At 39.7% G+C, this 13,100-nt stretch overlaps 1 protein-coding gene across 1 annotated transcript; it reads right to left on the minus strand.

Moving 5' to 3' along the window:
- Positions 1-2,210: 2,210 nt before the first annotated feature.
- Positions 2,211-4,309, minus strand: LOC147429154 (LIM domain-containing protein WLIM1-like). Its single transcript, XM_086495271.1, has 6 exons — positions 4,029-4,309; positions 3,039-3,138; positions 2,902-2,951; positions 2,696-2,782; positions 2,434-2,613; positions 2,211-2,341 (listed from the first exon to the last, which is right to left on the minus strand). Exons 1-6 carry the CDS (start codon positions 4,161-4,163, stop codon positions 2,288-2,290), a joined length of 606 nt encoding a protein of 201 aa, XP_086351397.1. The 5' UTR covers positions 4,164-4,309; the 3' UTR covers positions 2,211-2,287.
- Between the last annotated feature and the right edge of the window lie 8,791 nt (positions 4,310-13,100).

Below are 13,100 nucleotides of genomic sequence, written 5' to 3' on the forward strand. Positions count from 1 at the left end.
TATCTCACTAGATACGATGTGCTATTATTCAAATATGCACAACTAGAGATCAAGACAAGCAAATTTATAGTACCAACCAAATCCAAACTATCAATTATATCGAACAAAGTTACATTACATGTCATTGAAAGATGCCTGAATACTATAGTTCAAAGAGAACTTCTCGAACCAAAGAGGAAGATACAATCATGGCAACAAATTGTAACTTTCTTTTGTTCACTGATTGAGGAGTGAAAACAAACAACCCCATAGTATAGCAACACCAAAGGCACATTGCTTGATCAAGCGATAAGGTGTCATCGACCGCAAATGAGGGGGCCCTCTCAGCATCGACAAAGATAGCAACAAAAGACCCACATCATAGTAACACCACACAAGTCATCCTACCACAACGCTTACTATGGAGGAATCTGATGTTATTCACCATCGTCCAATGAGAGGTGTCTTTGGATATTGATGTATGTGTATATGAAGCTTCCAAAACAAGTGTGAGCATGACAACATACTCCTAGACGTAACCGAGTAATTAGTCGCATGCTAATGATGATAGTGGTTTAAAGATAGGTTCTATCTTTCTATAGCAAATCGCACTAATCCAGTGCAAATCGATACAAACATACATCCTTATGGGCGCACAAGATCACTTGGTGGGTGACCTTCGAACATATGACCCAAGCAACTTAAGAACAAAGACTCAACCAACTGTTCAGAGGGCATTTTTAAGATAGCTATAGGGATAATATAAGCATGAAAAAGGCATACTCATGTGGAACCATGTATAAATGAGAAATCCTCCTCGCTCAATCACCTTGTACAATTAAGTGCAAGGTGATCTTTTCAAACCTTGTGAAACCTATAAAAGAGGCATTTTCAAAGGAATGGAGTATAACTTAAGTTGCCATTTCCTCTCAACTCGTGTTATTTTCCAATGTCTACAATGCAATTTACTTCAATGGACAGCATTTGGTTGAATTTTCCAATTTACCATTATTGTTATAACTTCTCAATTGGACTACTTCACCTTTGTGGCTCTGGTAGCTAGGTCACACAAATAGAGAAGGCTAGAATGCATTCTAGTTTGTACCCAAAGGGTATCATGTATGCCAAATAATTTGAATGGGGCTTTAGAAGATGTCCTCGAGATGCCATTTAACCACAACAATAAGACCACCGCAAAAGGTCTTGCTTTCTACCCTTAATAGACTAATTTTTTAGCATGTGGATCGAATGTTTTCAATTAGGGGAGGCATGTCTTATACTTTGCCAATACAATTTCACCCAATTCGGAGGACAAACCATGGAAGCAAGATCATCTATCAAAACAAGCACAACATGCCTTTTCATATCATACCAAATGCTCATTGAAGCAGACTTTTTCTGCGACACAGAAGGCAATTCACCTATTTAAAGGCATTCACAACTTTCCCTTGTTTTCTGAGTGAAATTTTTCCTCTTTGCCAAACTCATTGTGATAGCCAATTGTCAGTCTATTTATTGATGCTTCTTAGTGGTAAAAGGTTCAAATAAGATACTCATTTCTAGAGAAACATGACACTAGCCTTAGCATTTGTTCGTTCTAGATCTACCTTAAAGAAAACCAGTAAAACTGTGCAACTTCAAATGTGAAGAGCAGCAAATCCTTCAAATTTTGAACCGAAAACCAAGAGATTTGAGTTAGTCCTTCTCTCTAGTTAGAAAGATAGTTTTACTGAGCCCTGCATCATACAAACAACAAAGCACTTCACCATGCACCCTTAACTTGCTTAAGCCAACCATGATTGGACATACTGTTTTGCAACCATGAAACCCAGCTGGAAGTTTACATGTCGATTCATTTTGTTATCGCAAAAGCCAAAAAAAATAACAAAATGGTAGGAAGCACTTATCTTGGCTCATATCAAGTGTAATGCAAACTCACTAACGGTGCCAGGCTGACAAAGCGGCACCATTTCGTAGACCTTTCACTATGTTCAAATCACTGCCAATTTAAGTCTTCCAAGTTTCAAAGAGAAACAAAAGCCAAAAGTTAGAAAGACAATTTTGTCGCAGCATGTCCAACCAGATTTAACAAATCAAATCTATCACTCGAAATGTGCAAACAATATACCAATGGTGAGTCAAAATACTACTTCACAACATGTTCCCAACCCAAAAAGAATTCTTGAAAACTCACTGTCTTGTTAGAAGTAACAATGCTACTCTTCTCAACAAGAAAGCACAATCCAACCGCGTCAGATTGAAAAATTAAAGCAAGAGCTCACTTTTTTATGCATCAATACAAAAACAATTAGTAATACATAAGAATGGATCTAGATGACATTTGGGTAGACAGCTCATCTACCTGATTCGAAGCATTTGAAAAGATGTTAAGTAGAGCAGATAAGCATTGGCAAACCCTGACAACACTCACAAACTACCATCTTCAACAGAGACCTTCACTGGTGGAGCCTTCTCTAGTTGGCTGTAGTTGCCTTTCTGTTTGAACAATTGCGCATGGTGGTGTCTACAGTATAGCCGGCCCTCATGCGCAATGTGATTAGAGGGGCTTAAGCTGCAGCCACCATGGCAGCATTTGAAGCATGATTTATGATAGGTCATTCCATCGACGCTCACCTGCAACATAGCCAACATCATTATCATTAATGAACTTATGTTTTCTCCAATTGCTGCATTCCTTCAATCACATAGCACTCACCTTCTCAATTGGATAAACTGTTTTTCCACATGTAATGCACTTCTCTTGCGTTCCTGAGAAGAAGGATGCGAATTTTGTGGGGGGTTTCTGCTAAGCAAAAAGATTCAGTAACACTATTTGTAAGGTTCCGCAATTGGTAGAAAACAGCATTTTGGAAATACCAAAAGCACATAAATTTAGTGAGACTAGGAGCTAGAAGTTTGTACCGGTTCCCCATCCAAACTCCGATCAATTGACCTTGAAGTTTTGTGTATCCCTGAAATTTCCAATAAATGCATTAAAGCTTATCATATCCGTAATTGCTGCATATATGAGACATAATCAACACATTTGTACAAAAAACCTGTCTCAAAGCTCTTCTCCAGACTTCCTGTCCTCTTGAACAACTGGTCAAAATGAGGCTTGCAGTAAAGTGTTCCTTCGAATGATGAGTAATTGCTAAGCTGAAATGGGCCAAGTTTCAACATCAAAAAACAAAGCTAAAAAGCAACAAGAGTCAAACAACCTGGAGAAACATTTCCCTTCTCGGCACTCATTTGCGAAAATGTAACATCGACCATACTAATGGCAAGAGATACATTCTTTTGTGCATGCAAAAGAAGGCATTGTCTCTGTCAAACTTCTTGAGCTGTAAAAAAGCTCTTCCTTACAGTGACGTCGCTAGTGAACCCTTAGAACACCTATAGGAGGAGGCAAGCTAAATTTACCATATGCGTAAGCATGGTGGTGGGCTAACTACTCGTGTGTTGTTAAGATGTGTGCACGCGTGAGGTATATGACCTTGGATTGCTATGATCCTTGGGCAGGGCCGCTGAAAATTTGTCATTGATACACTCACCACAATGGCCACAAAAAAGTTAGCTGATTCATCCTTTCATTGGAAGGCAACATTCAAAATCAACAGATCAAACACAAATTGTGTCGGAACAAAAACAAAGACATAATTCATGTTTGAGAATTGCACAGAGATGAAGCAGGCTTATAAGGCCAGGAAAAGGTATCACTGGGGAGCACTCTGCTTGAAAAACAAAATCCTAAATGTCATATTGGGCTCAGAGCCTTGTCAACAGAGCGCAATGGCACATATGAAACAAGTGATGGCACATAGGACAAGATCTAATGCATAAAAAAGTCCGGCATATAATCAAGAAATGGATGTACATACAAAAACCCATTGATCTAGTCATGTGCATCCGCAGCAAATACAACTATGGTGATCATCAATGTACTGAAAATGATCGATCTTAACGACCCAAACAAACTCCCCGTACCTCATTATCAACAAAGACCCAGTTCCAAGCAGAAACGCACAAAAAGAGAACAAATGACATACCTTCAAGGTGCCCCTGCAGTGATTGCATCGAAAACATGACTTGTGATAGACAACTCCATCAGCAGTGAGCTCATCGACAAGGTAGACGGTCTTCCCACACGCCTTACATTTCTGTTGCGTTCCAGTGAAAGCCATAGCAAGCCAGGAGAGTGCCACACGGGAGGCCCTATGGAGAGCAGAACACAGACAAAGCAGGTCAAAGACAAAGATGCGCGCTTGCAGAAAAAGAAGCGGGAAAAGAGAACGATCGAGAAATGAGCCGATGGGTACACAGAAAAGAGAGAGAGAGAGAGAGAGAGAGAGAGAGAGAGAGAGAGAGAGCGCGGAGAGAGGTGATGATGAAGAGGACAACGCATAGAAGGGCAGGGACAGAAGAGAAAGCCGGACCCCAGCCGTTTCAGCAATGGAGTTGAATCCACTCTGTCCAGACCACTCTTCACTATCACTTTCAAAATTTTGAAAAAGCTATCGGTAGGGCAACGTTTCCATACTCCACATGAGCTTTACAAGAAGTGCGTACACACACAAAACATCTACTAATAAGGGGTGCTCTCACACACACAAACAGCTTGCACCTTTAGGCCCCCTCTCTCACATGGAGGGGTCATTATTTGCTCACTATTACTCATATTTCACAAAACATCTACAAATAAGAGGTGCTCACACACACACAACAACTTGCACCTTCAGGCCCCCTCTCTCACATGGAGGGGTCATTATTTGCTCACTATCACTCCCCCAAAGGCAAAATATGCCATGTTAGCTCACCAATGACTCTCAACTTACACATGGTATGCTTTTTTGCCCCCCACCCCCTCAACCTCACTTTCATTATTCACTCTAATCCATCTCGACGACTGCAAGAGAAAAGTACGCACGTCTTGTGGTTGAAGCTCTTAGAGAGCTTTGTCTCACTAGACTCTGTTACAACTAGTTGCCCTAAGTTGATCCTTGGAAAAAAATAAAGAACACATGACTTGTCTAATATCACTACTACAAGCTTTGCACTTTAAAGTTTAGATTCATACCAAAAGGATCTATACATTTTTCCAAAAGGAAATTTACAGTAATTACTTAAAATCAATGGTATTCTTCAAGCCACTCAACCCCATGGTACATTGCAGCTCATACTAAGAGTAAACTTAGTCACATTTTATAGCTAAACTTGAGTGACTTGGTCTTTTCGTATAGGCCATTGAACTACACCCTATGCCCCATGTACTCAGGTTTCGGGTAGACTGTCGGCATCATAACTACCTTCGCACTTTTCTAACGTTAAGGGCTTGGTCTGCACTAGACTACGCTTACAGAGTTCACACACCCCAAAAACCCACTACTTATGCAAATAGACGAAGCCTCCTAGACAAGTTGATTGGCTATGGACAAGGGGTTCATTACATAGGTAGGGTGGAGAGGTCGGAACGTTGAATGCAATGTATAGAGGTGAGTCGACTTGCCATGCCCTGCCACACGAGGGCATGGCAAGCAGACGTTTGTGCAAAATATGAATGGGCAATTCAAGGGTGCTACTCTCATTGATTGAAGCCCCCAAAAAGTATGGCAGATTGCACAGTGTGAACCCAACCTCAATCCATCCTTCTTTTACCAAAACTATTTCTACATAGAGTGCAAGGAGGGACTAAAAGGAAGATCCTTATAATACATGAAGAAGATAGATCCCATGTGTCATAACTTACACCTCTTCTTTTTGCACATGGTTTTTTGTTGTCGCTTATATCCATCTTCTTAAAGCTAAGGGTAAAGTGGATAATTGGTGTCAAGTACCTGAATGTGGCATTGGTGAGGCAATAGAAATCATATGGATGTCTATTGTCCAATGATGTTATAGGCATTCTCACCCCTTTCACTCACCCAACCCTGATATCCACCAAAGAGACTGCCCATGCAAAAAGAAGAGCAACTTTTTCACTTTGTCTAGTTTCATATTCTTTAATTTCTAAAAAAGACAATCCAAATTGCAAAATCCACCTGCTGAGGCATTTCTGGATCTCGTTACAAAGACAGCACACTTTATATTAAGGGGTGAATGTTGATTCTACACTCATATATTTATTTGATTAGTTGAAATTTATGTAGATGTTGCTTTGCTCCACAACCTACCCTTGTGCATGTCAAAAGAAAAAAACTTTAGGTAAATGCCGAACTCGCACCCACCTGGCTTTGACTCTATTGTCATTGAGATTAACCAACTCGCCCAATGGGTTTCGGTGCCTATTGTGTACTCCCTTTTTTATATATAAAAACATTCAACGCACTATCCCCTCCCCAAGTGCTTGCATCTCGACATGCAGACCTTCGATATGCCATTAGGTTCAGATGTTGCCCTTTCTCTCTTTAATCCTTCAAGGCATCTACCAAGATTCAGGTCAGAAAGCTTTTCTCAAAATCATGGCTACATACTTGCTTTAGTGCTTTATATTCAATTCCATAGGGGACTTTAGCCCATCCAAATTGCGTCTTGGCATTTGCAATCACCTTTTGATAGCTTTCCTTGGTCTATAGATTTTGTTCGCGAAGCACCTTTCAAAAGAGCTATGCAAAAAAAGGGAAGAATCCTAGAAATTACCTGTTCTCAGGGGTCAACCATGAATCCACCTAAGGTATCTAACCACCCACAATCAAGGAACATCAGACGACAATTTGTGGATGATATTCCATATATGATTTAAGCAAGAAAACCCCTTGTCCACATGTGCACTAGAGGCAATGTGGCTATATTTCACTTTTAATCTGTTCATTAATCATGAATGCAACCCTCCCATGAAGATTAAAGTGCACCGAAATTTATAAATCAGCTAGAGTAATTAATCAATTGTGTAACATTGAGCATATTCGAGCGTGACAATTACAAAGCATGCATTAACTTAGATTCAATCACACATCACATACATGTACCGAAATTGCATGAAAGAGACAGAGAAGAATTCCACACTAGTTGAGGGCCGGACTTTTGGAGATGACCAATTGGCTAATCGCACTTTTAACTGCACAAATCGAAGAGATGAAAGCTCTAAACTTTGACAGAGTTTGTGGTTAGTCTTCTCACTTAAAACACCTCGTTGAACTTAATCCCAATGCCCTAAACACCTAGGATCTATGGGGATTAAGCAAGAATCCATTTGTAAAGAAGATATGTAAGCATTAATGTTGGGGGTCATCGTAGCATCACCTAATCACAACCCAAGACCAACAATCCTAGGATCGGCAACCCGGCTAGAGCTTGGAGGCATGAGCATCATTGGATGTATTGAATAAGAGGATTAAAGAGAATGCTCTTCCAATGCAATAGAGATTAGCCATGAATCACTAACTCTAGTCACACTATATTCATCAATCAAGCATCACCTACACACATTAAGCCCACCAAAGTCCAACTTGCCATAGGTTTGAATCTCAAAGCACTCTCTTGACAAGCAAACACTAATTGCATTGGTGTTGGCCTCTCCAATCACCACATGCCAATCAAGGTACTTAATCAAAAGGTACACACACAAAGGTGAATGGTGCTTGAGTCTCATTAAACCCATCCACACATGAGCAAACAATAGGGCACATATTCTAATCACAAGATTAATAACCCACTTAATCAACCTAATTAGAGATGTTAAATATCACAAATTGAGTACTCATAGAAGGATAGGAGTGGTCAATAAGCAAGAAGTCATCACCACACACTCAAATCTAGAATAATGAGAAGGTGAAACTACTTCATGACGTAAAGAAATTAAGACTAATGAAGAAAATAGAGATTAGATTAATCAAGATATGCTTCTCTAAGTATAAAGGATTAGCACTAGCCTTCTGAGCACGGGCATTAAGCTCAAGGCTAGGCCACTCAAGAGAGAGCTCTTAAGAATGACTACTCAAGAATGGATCCTCAAGAATGAAGCCTCTTTGCATAAAAGGCTTTCTTATAAAGGCATGCACCACAAGTCTTTCTACTATGGGATTAATTTGAGTCCTCTAGCATATACAATTTAGAACTCCCAAATGAGCCCAAGACTTTATACAATGTGAATAGGAAATATTGTGTACATCCATAGCACATTCCTCGCTTGGTGCATAGTAGGTGTAGCACGTGTTAGCCGTTGCTAACAATTAAGAAGTAGTAACTTTCTTATGTATAAACTTGAGCAACCATAGCTATAGAGACCATCCAATTGAGGATGGGCATTAAGCTCAAGGCTAGGCCAAATTAGGAAGGGGGGACTGCACAATATTTCCTATTCACATTGTATAAAGTTTTGGGCTCATTTGGGAGTTCCAAATTGTATATGCTAGAGGGCTAACTTAATCCCATAGTAGAAAGGTTTGTGGTGCATGCTTTTATAAGAATCTACTAGCCTACCAAGACGACTGCTAATCCCTATCAGCCCAGGGCATCGGTTTAGGGCCTTGACCAAACAAGCCAAGGTGATTCCCCTCGGTTACCAAGTGCCAATAAGGTGCTATACCTCACATAGACACAACATAACATATAAAAAATTTATCTTCATATGTCTAGTAGCATTTTTTTGCTACTCTTTTTTAGACACTTTTTTTTTTGCTTCATTGTTCATTTTTTTTTAGCACTTTTTTATTTCTTCCATTATGAGATTGCTTATGAAAATGGACTAAGAGACTAAAGTCTAATCATAGCCCTAGTTCATGCTAGAAGTGAGTGGAGTATTAAGTTAATCACTAAGAGTCTACAACTAACAAGCAATAATCCTACATTAACCTAAGGTCAAGGCCAATTACCTATGATTAGCACACATAAAACCAAATTTTTAATGACTTCATATTCACACAAAAAAGTGTTGAAACTTTCATGTACGCTTGGCTTTTGAAAATGAAAGAACCATAGCTTAGAAGCAAAATCACTTAATCCAAGCATAGAGAATGTAGAGTTAAACAAAAGAGCAATATCATGGAAGGATTTCACCTATTCATGCTCTTTCAGCATCCTTGAGCAAAGCATCCGTTCTTTTGTAGAGAAGTTTCTTGATTCCTTTTATTTACAGCTTCTTGAAGCTAAGTGTTAACAAACACAAGCTCCAAAAGCCAATTATTGAAAAGCAAGAAAAACACACAAAAAAATTCTTGAAAACCTAAAGCTAGGGTCTCAAATACCCAAATATACCAAAGGGAAAAAACCCTAGGGAAAAAAAATGCCTTTGGTTATGCATATGATGCTCTTTAGTAGCAAGTGTATGCATACACATCAAAAATTAGAGAGATACCACTTCTAAGTAGTCACATTTTGCAACATTCAAACCTCTCATACATGATAAAAAGTTGATTAATTGCTATCTCGAAGAAAAGGTGCAATTTAAAACAAGCCATGAGCTAGAAATAATGCAACTTTAAGCAAAACTAAGTGAATTGGCTTCTCATAACCCTTCAAAGAGAACTCAATCATTAGAGCATATAATCATATGATCATTCATCACAAGCACTAAAAATGTCATGCTCAATCACAAACACAAAATTTTAGTGCTAGCCCTTCGTCATTTAAAAAATGCTCAATTTTTAGTGCTATGCAATGATTTTGCATTCAAGTCAAGCACTAAAATGCAATAAACAATGTCGAGCCCAACTTTTTAATGCACACTCTTCACCAAAAATTCATGCAATGTCAATTGTAGCACTCAAAAGTGTAGCCCTAATGCATACAAAAAGAATTTGTCTTTTAGTGTAATGCAAATTGCACACTAAACCATGCACAAGTCAAATTATTAGTGGAGTAAGGTCATTTGTGCATAGAAACCAGCACACAATCAAACCACATGCAACCAATGTCAACACCATGCTTATGTATAGCAAATATATCTCTACAAAAAAGAGAGAAAAGCAAATGATGAAATGATCTTTCAATGCTCTTAAGGTGATCAATGAAATTTTCATTTCGATTCACTTTCAATGCCAATATCTCAAAGTTAGTGCCGAACATTTACATTCAAAACAAGCACTAAATTATCATGACAACAAAGATTGCATTTTTTATGCATTGTACACAAAAACTTTTGAATCATCATAATGGAAATTTTTTTAATGCACATGCTCTCATGCTCCTTTGTAGCAATTTTGACATACAAAGCAAGGAAGGAGAGAGAGAATTGGCATTGGGCAATGAAGGCACACAAAATGAGTAACTTCTATTCTCATGCATCATCTAGCACACATAACAAGAAAGCGATAGTCATCATGGAAATGGATCTTCACTTTGAACTCCCTCATGAGAGGTCTCTTGAGGCTAACATGCATAATTCATAGGAAACTCAACTTTGGAAAATGCTAGCCATGAAGTTATGCGAGCTTGGCATGGCCAAGCATTGTATCTTCCCCTCGTACAATCAATAAAAGGTCATCCTTGCTCCTCACCCTGTAAGACAAGGGAAGCTAGGTCCTGAGAGTCCACCACCCCAACCACCCATTATATAGAAAAGCCCCTGGCCCTTTGCCCTAGTTGGACTCCCTTTCCACATCGCCTAGCCCGGCCCTGCCCTTGTCTAGTCCGGCCTTGCCGGTGTTCTGACATTACTCCCCCCTTAAGAAGAGTTTTCGTCCTTGAAAACAAAAGTGGGGAACTTCTTCTTAAGATCACTAATGTTTTCCCAAGTGGCATCTTCTTCAAGTCAGTCTTTCCACTTGATTAAGGCTTGTTGATGTACGTGATGACGTGTACGCAACTCATGATAATCAAGAACACGTTTAGGTTCATGCGGTAAGGTAGGAGGCTCAATGAAATCAACCAAAACCTGTTGATTGTCGTCCCCATGTAACCGCTTGCGTAAACGGCTTACATGAAACACCGGATGAATGCAAGAATGTGAAGGTAGTAATAATTTGCAGGCACGATCACCTACTCGCTTGAGTATTTTGAAAGGCCCACAATATCGGGGAGATAATTTAGGTATCGGCCCAGTTTTCAAACTTTCTTAATATTCTGGCACACGTAAAAATACTTCCTCCCCTTCTTCGAAGATAACTTGCCGACGTTTCTCATCAGCGTACTTCTTATACCGATCCTGTGATGATGAGCAAGTTTCAGCATATCCATGTGATCTTGGAGAAAATACTTAACGTGTTGGAGTTTTTCGGTTGCCGACCCCACCGTAATTGGTGACCTAGGTTGAAACCCGTACATGAGCATGAAAAGACTAAAACCTGTTGTGACATGCTTAGCACTGTTGTAGGTAAACTTGAGAATAGGTAAGTATTCTTCCCAGTCTGACTATTTCTTGCTGATGTATGCTCTTAGCATATCCTCTAGCACCTGGTTAACCCATTCCGTTTGACCATCCGTTTTTGGATGATCAGTTGTACTGAGGTTTAGTTGTGTACCTAATCGTTTAAATACAGCTCTCCAAAAGTGGCTGTTAAACTTGGGATCATGGTCACTAACAATGTTACTCGGCAAACCATACAATTTGTATAGATTGTCCACAAATAACTTGGCTAGTTTTGGTGTCTTAACCGTTGATTTGGTCGGAAGAAACTTACATAGTTTAGTCAACCTATCTACGACCACCCATACTAAGTCATGACCTCGTATAGTGGTTGGTAAACCTACAATAAAAGCCATAGAGATGCTTTTCCATTTTCCATTGGGAATCTCCAAAGGATGTAAGAGTCCTCCTGCTTTCAGGTGCTCTGCTTTGTTAACTTGCCATTTTTGGCAATGCAAGACATAAGCTTGAACAAAGCCATGTATACCTGGCCAGTAAAATTGTCGTCGTATAAGAGCATAAGTTTTTCTAATCCCTGGGTGCCCTGCACTTGGACTATCATGACATTCATAAAGAATTTGGCGCCGAATGTATGTGTCCGTCCGTACACAAACTCTCCCCTTATGGAGTAGGTACCCATTGTCAATGGTGAAATGCTTCCATCGCTGTAGTTCATCACTTGATAAAGGAGAACTAGGTGTGGAGGTTAATTGTACACTACCATCATTGGAGTGAGAAGGATCCCTCTTTTGAACATGGCTCCACACTTTGGAATATGCTTCATCATGCTCATATTTGCCTTTGAGAGAATCTAAAAATTCACTACGAAGTTCCGTGAACAAGAGCGAATTGATCTCTGGCATTCGACTTAGAGCGTCCGCCACGACATTGTACCGGCCTTTGCGCTACCTTAGCTTGGTGTCATATTCCTGAAGAATCTCGGCCCACCTAGCTTTTTGATCCTTCAAATCAGTTTGTTGTGTAAACCATTTGATGCTTTCAAACACAATCTCAAACTGAGCACCATACAGATAATGCCGCCATGTTTTTAAGGCAGACACTATTGCATAGAGTTCGCGTTCGTAAGTAGAATAGTTCTGTTGAGCTGCATCAAGCTTCTTGCTTTCAAATGCAATCGGCCATCCGTCTTGCAACAGGACTGCTCCAATAGCACGGTCACTGGCATCAGTTTCCAAAATGAATGGTTTCAAAGAATCTACAATAGCCAGTATAGGAGTTGTAGCTAATGCATCCTTGAGCGTATCAAAACTTTGCTGTTGAGCGGATCCCCACTGAAAAGCTTTACCTTTGCCTTTTAGTTGATCCGTCATAGGAATAGCAATTTGAGAATAGTTTTTAACGAACCTTCAGTAAAAACCTGCAAATCATAAAAATATATGTAATTCTTCCAGATTTTTAGGAGGAGGCCATTTCCGGATGGTATCCACTTTGGATTGGTCCATGTATAGCCCGTTAGCTGAAATAACATGCCCTAAATAATGAATTTCATTTTTTAGAAAATCACATTTACTCTGGGCAATGGGTATTTGTTCTTAACTGTAACCGCATTTAAGCCACGGTAGTCTACGCACATGCGCATACTGCCGTCTTTTTTTTTCACTAAGAGGATAGGCGAAGCCCATGGTGAAGAACTGGGTTGTATAAACCCTCTGCTAAGGTAGTCAGCAAGCTGACGTCCACCTCAGCAGCTTCTGAATAACTCATACGGTATTACTAACAGGTTTACAGCCTGCAGCCACGTCAATGCTATGTTGTACTGATTGTGTCGGCGGTAATCCTGATGGCAAATCATTAGGAAATACATCTTGAAATTCCTTTA

Source organism: Adiantum capillus-veneris, chromosome 22 (assembly GCF_014529385.1).
Source record: "Adiantum capillus-veneris isolate H3 chromosome 22, ASM1452938v2, whole genome shotgun sequence".
Taxonomy (NCBI): Eukaryota; Viridiplantae; Streptophyta; class Polypodiopsida; order Polypodiales; family Pteridaceae; genus Adiantum; species Adiantum capillus-veneris.